General features: G+C 43.3%; 1 protein-coding gene across 5 annotated transcripts in view; it reads left to right on the top strand.

The window, feature by feature from the left end:
- LOC130374079 (septin-9-like) overlaps window positions 1-14349 on the top strand; it is a 77150-nt gene extending 62801 nt beyond the window's left edge. For all 5 annotated transcript variants that reach the window (XM_056580653.1, XM_056580677.1, XM_056580661.1 and 2 more), the window contains 9 exons: window positions 2181-2396; window positions 4075-4203; window positions 4764-4845; window positions 5083-5220; window positions 8617-8734; window positions 9446-9541; window positions 9969-10065; window positions 11627-11678; window positions 13128-14349. In XM_056580653.1, coding sequence (XP_056436628.1) covers window positions 2181-2396; window positions 4075-4203; window positions 4764-4845; window positions 5083-5220; window positions 8617-8734; window positions 9446-9541; window positions 9969-10065; window positions 11627-11678; window positions 13128-13266 — 1067 coding nt within the window. In that variant the 3' untranslated portion in view covers window positions 13267-14349. The remainder of the gene's footprint in view (window positions 1-2180; window positions 2397-4074; window positions 4204-4763; window positions 4846-5082; window positions 5221-8616; window positions 8735-9445; window positions 9542-9968; window positions 10066-11626; window positions 11679-13127) is intronic.
- Window positions 14350-15701: the final 1352 nt, after the last annotated feature.

Genomic DNA, 15701 nt, shown 5'->3' with positions numbered 1-15701 from the left:
CAGTATGGCAGCTGTAGGGTGTATTGTAAACATGAAAAAAACTGTAAATGGTCAATATGGAAAGGGGATAAAAAATAGCTGGTGAAGTAGAGGGAAAAAGGTAACCCTAAAACTGGATAACATTCAATGTCTGGTTGAAACAACGAGCAGGAAAATGAATAGCATGAACAGAGAAGAGATGGAGAAGCGGGAGTAAGACGAGCATACAAGTACTCCAACAACCTCCTAAACACAAGCACCAAACCAACACCAAAGGCCAACATCGTAAACCGCACAGCAACGTCAACACAGTTTGGAAATTGAATTTGGAATTATTAGATTAGAATTCAACTAATATATCGAACCTTGTCAACGTAAGAACAAAGAACAAAAGTGTGTGTTTCTGGAGGGGAAAGAGGAGCATGGCTCTGAGGGAGCGGGTAGGAATGGAGAGGAGTGGAGGTGGAGGAGTTCTCCTCCAAGTTGCTGAGCGATGACTGGAACAGGATGGGGAGGCCAGGAGAGCTTTCCTAGGTGGCTGTCCCTACCGCTCCCTTTTCACATAAACGGACACGGACACACACACACACACACACACACACAGACATAGACACAGACACTCACACTCACGGGCACACACAAACACACACAAACACACACGCAGCAAACGATTTCCCACACAAAACGCACCCAGAACTAAATGGAACACTGGAACAAAGACTTCAAATATAAACCAGAATCATGTTTCTAACCACAGCAGCGCCAACAGCCGCAGGAATTTCTTCCAAATCAATACAACATTAGATGCAAACCAGATCGACTACAAACTGGGCTTTCATTGTCCGCTCGAGCAACAGATTCAAAAACTGAAACTCTCTTTATTTCCGAGTCTGTTTTGCCGTCAGATTTTTCGTTTTTTGTTGTACACTCTGGTATCGTTTTAAAGGTGAAGTTTTTGCCTTTACTGGAATCGAATGGCAGTTAAATTCCTGGCGGCCTGCCCTGACTTCTCGTGTGTGTGTGTGTGTGTGTGTGTGTGTGTGTGTGTGTGTGTGTGTGTGTGTGTGTGGTGTGTGTGGTGTGTGTGTGTGTGTGTGTGTGTGTGTGTGTGTGTGTGTGTGTGTGTGTGTGTGTGTGTGCGTGCGGTGGCTGAGGTTTCAGTTACAGTGATCACTGGGTATCTCCCAGCTCTCTTGTCAACGGAGGCCCTGTACGGGGACCAGCAACAGCCTGAAATGCACTAGTCTGTACTGCTGCTCAGCTTGTTTATCGTGGGTTTATCTGTAATCACTTTTCGACTTACGTTGGTGCCGCAGACAGGCACGTGGCTTCCGCCGCATGCTTCTTGGTTTGCGTCAATGCCTGCAACATGGATTGCACAAGTGAATTCTACCAGTTCAAGTAGCCCAATTGAAAATCTAAATCTATAGGGAGTCATCTTAAAAGTAATGATGGTGATATCTGCATGTTCCTGGCTGTGAGAGGCACTTTGCCCCTCTCCTGTTGGATGTCTCGGTTGAAAGGTGAAAACGCGTCGCTGGGCTCCCCACATCCTCTTTCTGATGTAGAACAAAGAATGTGCTGAGCCAGCAACCCAGCAGCACCTACGAGGGGGAATTTCCGTGGGCTGAAAAATACATGTTGTATGTGGCCACGTGCAGCATTTGAAATTAAAATCGTTGGCTGTTTTTCAATTAGCTGTGGTGACATGTTAGCTGAAATTGAAATATTACAGAGTTGTATGTTACATTGGTGTTTTTAAAGCTTTTCTCATGAGGGTGTGTTCCAGCAGCACAGTACAGTACCATCCACATAGGAAATGGAAATGTTTTTCATCCTAAAGCTTTGACCCCTGTCCCTCCCTAGCTCTAGCATTTTCCTCTCCAGCATTCCTTCTTCCCTCCATTCAACCCCGCCAGACTATCCCCCCACTCACCCACTCCCAGCATATCCTCCCGCCACCCACCCTCTCCCCTTACCGTACTTCCTCACTCTCCTTGGCATCTGATTCTCCTACCGTCTGCCTATCATAATCTAGCTCAACTGTCTAGCCCCAAAAAAAGACCACCTATGTCATTGGTTCCACACGTTCTTATGTATTTTCTCTCTCTCTCTCTCTCTCTCTCTCTCTCTCTCTCTCTCTCTCTCTCTCTCTCTCTTCCCCCCCCCCCCCATCATCATCTGGTTGCTGGCGACTGCAGGGTCAGAGGCGATCAGCTACCGCAGTACCATGTCGGAGCTGGCAGTGGCGCCAGAGGTGATGATGCCCCCTGGGTCAGGGGGGATTTACAGTGAGAAAATAGCCGTCGGCGGAGGTCCAGTGTTGGACTTCAGCTATGTGGGCATCGACGCCATCCTGGAGCAGATGAGGAAGAAGGCAATGAAGCAGGGCTTCGAACTCAACATCATGGTCGTGGGTGAGTTGGATCCATGTTTTGCTGGGTTCCAACACGAGTGTCAACAGTCTGTAGTCTTCCTAGAGAAGAGATACCTGTATCTCGAGAAGAAATACCTGTATCTTGACCATACTTGTAAACGAGAAGCGGTTTCAGAGGATCTTGAGACTATTTGTTAGTTCCTTTACAGATTTGCTCTCATTTGTAATTTAACATTTGGTTTTGATTGGCTTATATTTGTGATTCCCCTGGAATATTGTTCTGCATCTTTCATGATCTCATGTTTGGGAGTTTATTCTCTATTCAGGTTGTGATGCTCAAGGGCTTTACACTTAAAGTACAGTCAACCTCGAAGGTCTCGCCTATCAAGAAGCAAAGGTTTAGGGTTATAGTGAAATTTCTGAATAACAGCAAAGTGTACGCATCCAGTCTTCCTCTCTAATCAAGCCTGTATGGAACGTTTTAATCTCCTTAATAAGCAGCCTCAAACTGCAGGCTCTGAAAACACCTTTCTTCTCCCTTTTCCACCACACCCTTCTCATCATTACACACCTTGAAACACACACATACACACACCTACAGAGGAGACCCAGCACACATGCTCTTTTCTTTCTGATAAAAAACGTTTGCTTTTATAGGATAACAAGAACATTGCGACGGTGCGTCTGCGTTTTCTCGTCAAATTAGATGCCTCAGTCACAGACACTGCTTATAGCCCAGGAGACAGAACTGAACACGCTCAATCAGCCTCTTCCACCAGTAGGTCGGGGGGGAAGTCACTGTGGTTATTTTAGGATATACAATCAATATATATATATATATATAACAGATCTTTTTTGGTGTGTGTATAAATGTATCTATCGTGCAATCTTTGTCTATTGCGCATTATGCACAATGCACTTTACGATAATAAATGAGTCAAGTAGTCAAGTGTTAAAAATATATTTTATTGAAAATATCCAGATAGTTTTAGTAGAATGTTGGAGGCCAAAAAAGGTTATATAAGGATAAATGTATTTACATAGAACAAGCAAGCATATACTCTAAACTGAATGTGCTTGAACTCTTTGTGTGCATAGTATGTAGAATTGCAGTCCCTCCCTACAATGGCAATAAATTAGTCGAGCTTGAAACCCAAGACTTGGTCGTACCAAATTAATGCACCTGTTGCCATATGACATATTTCTTTGTGTTGCTGAAAATGCAGTCTTACTAGTAACTTTTCAAAATGCTGTCTACTTCCTATGTGAGTCATAAGAGTTCATATGTGAGTCACAAGTTCCATATCTGTGTTACAGTATGGAAACCAGTGGCCTCTCTCTGGTGAACTCTAGGCCATCTCTTGGATGGATTGTTTGGGTAGCGGTCAGTTATAAGGGATGAAGAGTTGAACTAAGTTCTCTTCAATGACAAAAAAAACAGACAGGCTTACTGAAGATACTAAGCCATAGCGGGGAATGGAGCTCCAGCCCACATCAGCTATAGGTATACCTGACGTGCCCCTGACGGTGGTTGTTGTGTATCATCTAGCCATGTTAATCCTCCTTGACGGACCTCATAGTGATAAAAATATCACTGTTATTAACACACTCCTATTCCACCCACTACCTCAAGGTAGAGACACCACTTCCATTTGTATGGCATTCTATTGAATCTTTAATCTATAAAATGAATCTTCTTGTTTCTGTGCTGCTCACAGGACAGAGTGGACTGGGCAAATCCACCCTGATGAATACGCTCTTCAAGTCCAAAGTGAGCCGTAAGTCTGCTCTGGCCACGGCCCAGGAAAAGATCCCAAAGACGGTGGAGATCAAGTCCATCAGCCACGGTAATGACCTCTCCCACAACCCCTCGGACCTCCCCAAGCCCTGCCTTCCTCTTACGGCCTGCTCCATCTACACATGCACACACCCCTGACCTCCCACGCCCTGCCTTCCCCTTTCTTGCTGCCTGCTCCATCTACACATGCCAGCCCACCTCACTCAGCCTGGCTCCCTCTTACTGCCTGCTCCATTTACACATGACACCCCTCCCAACACATACACCCTCCTCCCTCCCTCCCTCTCTGTAAACCATGATCTTCCCATTACTCCCTCTATTTTTTGCTCTGTATTTCTCTCTGCCTGACTCTTTCCTGTTCACTTCCCCTACTCAATTTCTCCCCTAATCTCTCTTTTTCATAGCCTCTCCCTTCCTCTCTCATCCAATAAAGGTTATTATGAATGGGAATGGTTTTCATAGATGCTACGACTAACCTGTGTGTGTGTGTGTGTGTGTGTGTGTGTGTGTGTGTGTGTGTGTGTGTGTGTGTGTGTGTGTGTGTGTGTGTGTGTGTGTGTGTGTGTGTGTGTGTGTGTGTGTGTGTGTGTGTGTGTGTGTGTGGGGTAGATGTGGAGGAGAAGGGTGTGAGGATGAAGCTGACGGTCATTGACACACCGGGCTTCGGAGACCAGATCAACAACGAGAACTGGTACTTACTAGTATGGCTGTAGTTCTTCACAAGCAGTAAACGTATTGTTGTTATTCTAGTACTGAAATGTTTGACTCTCCTAATGGCACTCTGCCTTATTCTCTTGCTTCCTTTCCCCACTACGCCTTCACCCCCTTGTGTCATTCTGTCTGTCTGCCATTGACCACCTCTTCCACATCCTCCCCTCCTGCTTCCTCTCTTCCTCTCGCTACCCTCTGTGCTTCCTGTGTGTCTCAGTTGGCAGCCCATCATGAAGTTCATCAACGACCAGTATGAGGCCTACCTGCAGGAGGAGATCAACATCAACAGGAAGAAAAGGATCCCAGACTCCAGGGTCCACTGCTGCATATACTTCATCCCCCCCACCGGCCACTGGTGAGAACCACCAGTCCGCTACCACCAATGCTGTGCTACACTAACCATACAAACTCTTATGCTACCTTCAACTTACAGTACCGCCACCATGCTATACTACCCTAACATACACAAAGCTGTCAATTCTAGAAGCATACACTACCATCACTAGTACACACACACTACTACCACCACCATGTTAAACCACGCTAACATACAAACAGCTGTACATGCTAGCAGTGGTGGGTAGAGTACTGAAAAACTATACTAAAGTACAATTACTACCTTCAAAATCGACTTGAGTAAAAGTAAATGTTCCAATTGGAAAAACTACTTGAGTAAGAGTAAAAAAGTACTTTGTTACAAAGTTACTCAAATTACAAGTTACTTCCAATTTTTGGATTGCAGTGCTTGGGTCAGTGAAAAAGGTGTGTGTTTGTGTGTGACTGAGTGAATGAGAGCGAGACAGATGTACTCTTAAAACATTTCTTCATTGTGTGTATAATTCATTAAACATATATGCAGTGTTGGGGGTACAGTAACGATATAACTTTTTGGGGTAAAAAAAGTAAAGTAACGCATTACATTTAAAATATTGGTAACTACAATAATTTACTAGACTATAGTAACGTTACCCAAGCCGTGTTTGCCTGCGTGTAAAGTTCTGATCTGTTGTGGTGCGTGCATACGTGCTGCCTGTGTGTCTGCAGCGCCTGCTTGCCTCGGCACGTTGCCGTAGCGATCGATTTGAGTGACGTAGCTGTTTGTGTGTTTTGAAACTTGTGTGTTGCTACTGATTGACCTCACCATACCCTACATTATCCTGTTGTTTGTGGATTTTTACAGTGAGGCATTTCTTTGTGCAGACAGGGATATTGTTCTTTCATATGGTTTTATATGCTATTTTGTATAGATTTATGCAATAAACACTAAGTGATGATAGGGCTATGATGTTTGTCAGTGTATCTACAGTAAATTAAGAAACGGGAAAGTAAAGTAATAAGTAGTGAAGTTGCTTTTCAAATGGAGTTACTAGTAAAGTAATCTCATTACAATTTACAGAAGTAACTTGTAATAAGTAACTAATACAATCTCTACCAACCTGCACTTGTACAATCTCTACCAGCCTGCACGAGAGTTCAATGTTGTCATAGCTGGTACGTCTTTCGATTTCTGACCAATTGCATTTCCAGGCACACCTGGGCCACTTGGGGTAGCGCCATTAATTTGCTCACCTCAGCAGTATATAGACCTGGTTGTGCGGCGTTAACAGTTTGAGGGCTTGCGTGTGTTTGTATGTAGGACACAGTGAGTGAGAGGCTGCGAGCGCACAGCGCAGGCTGACTGGATGACACAGCAAGGAACTTTTATAAACGCAACATTGTTAGCCAGCAGTAATCAGCCCGGCAGCTCACCCCGAAACATTAACGGCCCTCCGGGAAATCTCCAGACTCTCCCGATGACCAATCCTCCACTGGCTAGTACCACAGACTACCACCTCTACACAAACACCACTACACTATACACCAATAATACTACCACCATACAATATCCACATCAAATTAAAAACACACACAAACACGTCATGCGTGAATTCAGACAGAAGTGTAGAATCCCCCATGTGATTTCTGGCATGTGGACGCTGGATTTTAGAAAATCTTCATCCGGATCATAAGATGCAAGATAAATACTTTTTTTGTACTGGAAATCGGGGGAGGGGCATGACTCCCGGGCCAAACACTGCGATGTGACCCCAGTCAAGGCCACATAACGATGTTCTTGAGGGGACAGAGTGCTGGGCCAGTGGATTACACGTGCAACATAACTTAGTTTCATTAAGAACTTGGCTTCTAACCTGCTGCCACATTGCTATATTAAAGATATTATTATTTATCTGGTTAATTTCCTTGTTTGTGTAATATCAAATTGGGTTAGGTTGTTTCTATAATGTAGAACACGATGCAGGGTAAAGTAAATACACATACATATTGCATGTACATACATATCAGATTCATGTGGACATGCATATATGTACATGCATACAATACATACCCTGAGATCTATTCCCTTTCCCCCACTGCTACACAACCCAGAACACTGAAGATACAGAGTCGAGATCTAAAACAGCCCCCCAGACCTCCTACAGCTGTCCACATCTGGATTATATCAACCACTCTCTCTTGCTCTCTTACACATCTCTTTTTGTCCATTCCTATAGCTTACTCTCTAGCTTTTGCCCTAACTCTATCTCTATCCATAGCTCTACCGCTATCTCTGACTCTAATCTCTGACTCTTCTCTGACTCTTCTCTGACTCTTCTCCTACTACGACCCTATATCTCTATCTCTAGCCTCCTGACCTCCATCTCTTTCTTTCTTTCTGTCTTCTTGCTCGCCCTCCCTCTCTCTTGGTTTAACCCCACTTGCAGGTCAGGAGGGTCTTGGTCCATAAAATGGGGACCCATAGGGTGGACTGAACACATTGATGGACGTTTGTGTACTTGGGCAGGCTTTGAGTTGACGTATCTCAGCAAGCCATGTGTGTGTGTGTGTGTGTGTGTGTGTGTGTGTGTGTGTGTGTGTGTGTGTGTGTGTGTGTGTGTGTGTGTGTGTGTGTGTGTGTGTGTGTGTGTGTGTGTGTGTGTGTGTGTGTGTGTGTGTGTGTGTGCACACACACTGGCGTCTGAGACTGAACCTTGGGAGGGATTTACATCTGTTGATAGTCTTCCTGGCTCTTGGCCTTGCTCTCTAATACTTGAAGATGGGGGTGGAAGGGGAGCAGACCTGGTCTCTGAGACATGTCCTCTGATGTCTCTGGTTTATACATTATGGCAGCTGTCACATTAACCTTACAGTCTTACAGAGGTCGATTGGCTTCAGGGAAGCTTACACCCACTACATTGCGTGTGTGAAGGCGCACACATTGGTGTGCCTGTGTGTTCATCCATGACATCTTCTCTCACAGCCTCATTAAAAGACCCTGTTGATCTCATGTTTTCCAATACATGCATTGCTCTGGCTTGAAATACACAGAACCAAACATATCCATGAAGTAAGTCACTGTTTTAAACGAGAGGCATTACTACCCCTTTCATGTTTTTTTCATGTTCAAGAGAATTTTAGGCATTATAAATGTATCCAGGAACCTCTGCCCTCTAGTGTGGAGTAGTTGGTATTTATCACCACTACTTTTCTCATAAAACAGGGTTTGTGTGACCCCGAATGTTTTTTATTCACAAACTGTACTGGGTAATACATGATTTTTTTTTCAAAATACTCTAGTGTAAGTATTAAAATCGTGTCTGTGTGCTTGTCTCTCTCCCTGTGTCTCTTCTGCTATCTCCCTGTGTCTGCCTCTTTCCCCCTCTCTCTCTTTCTCTCCGGCTCCCTCTCCCTTCCTCTCTCTCCCTCTCCCCAGCCTGCGCCCGCTGGATGTTGAGTTCATGCGGCGACTGAGCAAGGTGGTGAACATCGTCCCGGTCATCGCTAAGGCCGACACCCTCACCCTGGAGGAGAGGGACTTCTTCAAGCAGAAGGTGTCCCCACCCTCCTATCACCTCCACTACTCGTTGTTTGTTATTTTACCCTTACCTAGGGGTGTCGATTAACTTATTGCAATTACAATTACATATGTTTAATTTAGTACTACAATGACTCTTTTTTTAGTCCTTCCATTATTTAGTGTTTGCTCATGTGATCATTTTCATGTGATCTTGGAGATCACATGAAAATGCTGAATTGAAAGTCCAATTTTTGTTGTGAACGCAATTTTTGATTATCTATTTTTTGCTTCAACCTGGGTAGTACTTGAGTAGACTTTCATCAAAATACTTTTGATTGATTAGGATATTACGGTCCTCTTTCCTTTTGTTACCCAGACTTTTTTATTTCTCTCCAAATTTATAATTTTCCTTTCACTCCAACTTCACTTTCTTCCTCTTCCTTTCACTTCACTTTCTCTTCTTCCTTATACTTCACTTCATTCACTTTCTCTTTCTATCTTTCTCTTCTATCTCCCTATTCACTTTCTCTTGTCGTGTGTGTGTGTGTGTGTGTGTGTGTGTGTGTGTGTGTGTGTGTGTGTGTGTGTGTGTGTGTGTGTGTGTGTGTGTGTGTGTGTGTGTGTGTGTGTGTGTGTGTGTGTGTGTGTGTGTGTGTGTGTGTGCTCAGATTGTGTGTGTTTGTGAGTGTGTGTGCACCTTTTTATAAGTCATCTTTCATTACCATCCTGTGTATGTGTTCACCAGATAAGGGAAGAGCTGCGTGCCAACGGAATCGATGTGTATCCACAAAAGGAGTTTGACGAAGATGCAGAAGACAGGATGATCAATGAGAAGATCAGGGTGAGGAGTTCACAAGTGTGGACGTACGTACGTACATGCCAATTGTTTGTGTGAATGCAAGTATTCACATGTGAGATATTCAAGGCTACTGTACAGTATAATGTTTTCCTGCTCTAGCTTCATATAGGCTTGTATATCATGCCTTCACACCGCAATGACCACTTCAAGTATGGGGGCATTCTTGGTTATTAATCTTGAAATGGTTTGTCATTAACTTGAGGCATTGTCATATTTGAAACTGCATCTGCCATTTCTCATGCGAGACGTGGCAAAACAACGTTTTTACTACAACTCTCTCAAGGAACCACAAAATGGCACAGTATTGCCAACCAAAAATCCCATAATCCATTCTCACGTACAAGCACTATTGCTAGTAATGTGTAGATAGTGTTATGCATGATTAACATTGAACTGTGTGTATTTGCAGGAAATGATTCCATTTGCTGTGGTGGGCAGTGACCAGGAGTACCAGGTGAATGGCCGCAGGCTGCTGGGACGCAAGACCAAGTGGGGAACCATTGAAGGTAGACCCTCCTCCTCTTCCTCCACCTCTTCCTCATCCTCTCTATGCACTCTGTCTGCATTATCATCGTCATCATCCGTCATCATCATCCCATCCATCATCATCCTTCATCATCATCATGACAGTTGGGCTCATTATAATTTTGAAGTTTTAATACGGGACATTTTTAGTGTTTCATTAATAATAGGCCAAGTAAAGCTTATCAGATGAAACCCATTTATTTTAATCTCCCCACGTTAACTTCTCAATTGTGTTATTTGAGATTCCTTTAATTAGTTTCCTTTTCAGTCTTTCAGTTTTTTATATTATTTAAATATTTAATTTATTTATTTAGAATTGTTTAACCTAACAACAACCCCTTGTCATCACACAGCTGCGACCACAGGGTGTAACCAGATATTCTCATAACCAATAAAAATATGTTGGCTCTTAAAGCAGCAGGAACTCGTAAGCCCCCTCCCCATGTGATGCCTTCATCCAGCACCACTAACAGACAAACCAGTCACCCCAGATCCATGGTCCCTTGTGGTCCCAGAGTGCTGTATTGCCTCCACCAGTTCAGCACAACTTAAAAAGAACACTTCTGCTCTTTGTTGGACGCTCGTTTCAACTATAAATATTTGTTTGAAATGTAATAAATGATGAATGTCATTAAGCAGATGACATTTATATCAATTGAGCTGTTTATCCAAAGTAACTTTCACTGGTTCCAGATACGTGTCTTTAAGGAGCAGGTAAGGGATGCCTACAGGTAGACTGCAGACATAAGGGGTGTAACCGAGGGCCTTAATGGTCTGTTCTGTCAAACGCACAACCCTATCCGCCCCTAGTTTCTGCCCATACACCAGGTGGCTCATCCAATAAGTTGGAGGGAGAAAAGTCTACACAAGTCAATTTGAATTGTGTTATTTTACGTTTTGTGTTGTGTTGGCTGAGTGTTTATCAGCCAGCACTATTTTCCTCTATGTTGCAAGTGACGCCACTTTGGCCCTTCGATCAGCTTTTTTACCCCAGCTTTTTTAAGTAGATCATAGATGGACCTTTAAATATGGCGGCGACATTGATGTATGTATATATGTCTATGTTATGGAAAACTACTACAGATTGATGCTGTGGTGATGAAGATTACCTGTTCACTCTTGTGTTACACTGCGTTTTTCCAACATTCATGAAGTTATCTCCTTAAGACACCAAGTACTCTGCGTTTATTCAACATCTCACAAAGGAGGCTTCATTTACTCATCTGTCATCCTTGGCAACGTGCTAACATCCACTCATCTCAACCTCCCATCCCTTGCCCTGCCTCTCTGCCTCTCTCTCTCCGCCTCAAAACCACTCAGAACTGACAGACTAACGTGGTGCCCCTCTAACGTGGGGCTCCTCTGTCAGGGAGAAACCATTGAGCTCTCACTCTTCCATTTTCCAGCGGGCTTCAATCAGGTTTAAATAGCAGCACAGATTCTCCGCCTTGTGTGTTGCGAGCAATCTATCTGCAGACTAGGTACGAAAACCTTTTTCCCCCTGACTTCATATAACACTTTTAATCATGTCTCCATCCACAGTTGAGAACATAGCCCACTGTGAGTTCGCCTATCTTCGAGATCTTCTAATAAGGTAAGCCCTAAAGTCTCCCTTATGGTCTCATGGTCTGTCACATATATCGATTTTCTATTAGGATGGTATATTTTCCTAGAAAATTGGTGTGTAAAAAGAACTGTGGAAAATGAATGAGTTTGTGCCGGTGGGTAGACACACATGCACGCAGACGTGTTATATTTCTTCGCTGACATGTACAGGTGCATCTCAATTAATTAATTTCAACAATTCAATTTAAAAAGTGAACCTTTTACATTACATAGATTCATTCCACCAACAGTGAAATATTTCCCTAACCCTAATTTATTTGTATTCATCTTGATGATTATGGCTTACAGCTAATGAAAACCCCAAATTCAACATCTATTATTTACATTTACATTAAGCAGTCGCTTTTATCCAAAGCGACTTAGAACGGTTAAAACACCCATTGACAAACTGACAGCAGAGTCAACCATGCAAGGCGATAAGGAGCTCATCAGGAGCATTGTAGTAAGTGGGTTGCTCATGGACCGTCAGCTAGGAGGAGCCAGGGATTGAACTAGCAACCTTCCAGCCACAAGTCAACCTGCTCTACCTCCTGAGCTAAGCCGACAAGTGTGGACTATACAATAGTGCAATATTACATAAGACCATTAAAGAAATCCTTTTTTATAAGGAAATGTCTGCCTTCTGAAGAGGGCATGTGGAGTCAATCAGCCTTTGGCCCTGCTGAGGTGTAGTGGAAGCCCAGGTTGATTCGATAGTGGCTTTCAGCTCGTCTGCATTGTTGGGTCTTCTGTCCCTCATCATCCTCTTGACAATACCCCATCAATTTGCTATGGGGTTCATATCAGGCAAGTTTACTGGCCAATCAAGCACAGTAATCCCATGGTCAGTAAACCGGGAATTGGTACTTTTGGCAGTGTGGGCAGGGGCCAAGTCCTGCTGGGAAAGACGTTGTCTCTGGCTCCGGAGTGGAGTGTTCACACTCAGTGGGAGTGTGAACAGCCATCTTCTTTAGCTATGACCTTTTGAGGCTTAGCCTCCTTTTGGAGGGTATTTCAATGACTGTCTTCTGCACAAATGTAAAGTCAGCAGTCTTCCCCATGATTGTGAAGCCTACTGAACCAGACTTAGAGACAATTAAAAGACTCAGGAAACCTTTGCCGGTATTTTGAGGTAATTAGCTGATTAGAGTGTGACACCTTGAGTCTACAATATTGAACTTTTTGACAATATTCAAATTTTCTTGGGTACTGAATTTTGGGTTTTTATGAGCAGTTAGCCATAATCATCAAGATAATTGCAAATAAAGGCTTGAAATATTTCACTTTGGCTGGAATGAATCTATATAATATGAGTTAAACGTTTTGTTTAAATTATTTAAATTCAGTACATTTCCTACAATTTATTGAGATGCACCCTTATGCATACCGCCTCCATCTCCTAGAACCTGTCTGATGTTTTTGCGTTCTCATCCATCAGAACCCACATGCAGAACATCAAGGACATCACCAGCAGCATCCACTATGAGCTGTACCGGGTGCGGCGCCTTCACGAGAACAACACTGTAGCCGCCGCTAACGGCCTCCCAGAGCACCGCCTGGTTGCCCATGAGATGTAGCGCAACCACGCTCCCAACCCACTCAGCAGCACTACATCTCCAATGAGCTCTTGTGCCAATGTCCATCCAAAGCCTTCAGCGTCCCCTTTTTACTGTGGGCCATCTTTTTAAAATGTCCTCCCTCACTCTCGCTCTCACTCTCACTGCCGATCTCTTTTGTCAAAGCAGGTTGGGACACAGCCTGCCAGAGGGATTGGTTTAAACTTGCTGTCTTTGTTTTATTGGCTTACCGTACAATACAATTCTGGGTGTTTTTCTTCTCAGATTACACAATAACACAGCACTACTTTCATAGCAACCCCGAAAATGCGGAGGGAACAGATGATGTTGCTGAAGATGGTGTCCCTTGTTCCCTTCTTTTCTGACCCTGTAGCATAGTATCCATCAGGCAACCGCATAGTGCCATCTCTTACGCAGCTTGCCTACTGCATCCGTCCGTCAACGGACGACGGAAGGCGTGTCTGACGGATGGGGGACTGGTACTTGCCGACAGAGCCGCGATCTGATTGGCTGACGGATCCGTTGCAGCCTGTAAGGTTAAAATTTTCTCAACTTCTGAACGCAAGAGACGGAGCCGACGGAACGGACGGACCCACAATGCATTTCGGGATCGCCCCATGCAAAGTCAATGAGATCCGTCAACGGACGGATGCAGTGGGCAAGGGGGGTTACAGATGCCTTGGATTCATACATCAGTTAGTGTCATGGGTTACTGAGTTTCATGCTAAGGTTAAGCATGAATAGGGCTGTGAGAAGTTGGCCCCCCGTGTCCTCGTATGATGCTTATGCTCATATGCAAGAATGCACATCAGGTTCCAATTATTTCCCCCACAAGCCTATCCTTCCTATTGTGTCTGTAGTGCATCGTCTTGACAGATGTAAAGATCTCCTGTTGTGCCTATGTAATACCCAGTATCAAAAATCATGAAAAATAATTTAGAGTGATTAAAGATTATTTGTATTTATGCACAATATAAGATGTGAAACATATTTTTTTTTTTGGATCCACTTGTGCAGAATGTACACAGGAAAACACACACACACACACACACACACACACACACACACACACACACACACACACACACACAGAGACTTATGTTTTACACATGCATACACAATGTTCCTGCTCTCTGGTCAACCAAAGTGTGCATTTCAAGTAGCTAATCTGCTAAATTAGCTAAAACTGGAATGAGAACAGATATGCGCTGCGAATAAGGCATTTATTGGCACATATTAGCCATCCCAAATTTCCTAAAACACCAAATATAATGTTCTGACTGCACAACTCCTTTTTCTTTTAGCGTTTTCAGTTGGTCGATGTTATGTAATACTTCCAAAGTGGTCAATCGATGTGTTGTATATTCATCGAAGATCCAATTATTTGGGTATTTTTTGTACTTTTTGTTATTAACAGACTATTGCCTTTGATATCTTGTTACTTTAAAGAAATAAAGATTGAACTTGTAAATATACATTTTCACATTTTCTTTTTAATGAATGCTCTATGTAGGCAGAGTCAAGGCCATGACCCAAAGGTATTTTAAGGTCACACTAGTGAAGTAGAAAACTAAAAACCTTGAGAAACCTCTGAGTGGCCTTTGAAGTACGTTCAACCCACAAGATGGTAACTACATATCAAATAATTTCAATTCTATGAACCTCCCTATTAATTACTCCCAGAGTGCAGTTTTGTGTAGCTTAGCTAGAGGCCTTTGACGTTGTATTGATAAGTCCAAGTATGATCTACGTATATTCATGTCGTCAATTATGTCAGGAAGGTATACTGGCCCATGCACTGGGATAATTACTGCTTGATTAACCATTGTTCTCTAGACATTGAAAACAAAATATATTGATATTTTTTGTGTGAGTTTGTATATGTGAGGTTATTTACACACAAAAGGGTTATTCATGTTTATGTTTTTTGAAGTGTGCATGTGTGTGTGTGGTATTGCCCAGTGATGCCTACAGGTAGACTGTGACTGTTGGGGTTTGAACCCAGAAGATTATGTCTGGGAGTCAAACACCATCCCCACTATCCAGGACCTACCGCCATATAACATCATCCCAGCTGGCTTATTACTGTTCCTTCTACCAAACAACTTCATCACATTGTATGTACATGCAGCCACTATGCAGTTCTACATTCCTCAGGTCAGGTCAATCATGGCACAACACATCAACCTATTGGGCATGATCAATTCCGCATTTGCCCTGCGTGGCTAAGGTAGGAGCGAATAACACCTACTAGTGAGATGAGTAGGACTATTTAACAAACGTCTGTTTTTTTTCACTTAATGTCCGCCTTTGATTGGTAAATTAGTCCAGTTAATGATGAAAAATTATAGTTTCAACATGTGCCACTGCACATATTTAAATTCTGTACATGTGATGTACATGTGACAGTTGGTGGATGGTTTCTGTGCATTTCT

This window comes from Gadus chalcogrammus, chromosome 2, assembly GCF_026213295.1.
Source record: "Gadus chalcogrammus isolate NIFS_2021 chromosome 2, NIFS_Gcha_1.0, whole genome shotgun sequence".
Taxonomy (NCBI): domain Eukaryota; kingdom Metazoa; phylum Chordata; class Actinopteri; order Gadiformes; family Gadidae; genus Gadus; species Gadus chalcogrammus.
The sequence above is the reverse complement of the archived record's forward strand: the minus strand, read 5'-3'. Positions and strand labels throughout refer to the sequence as shown.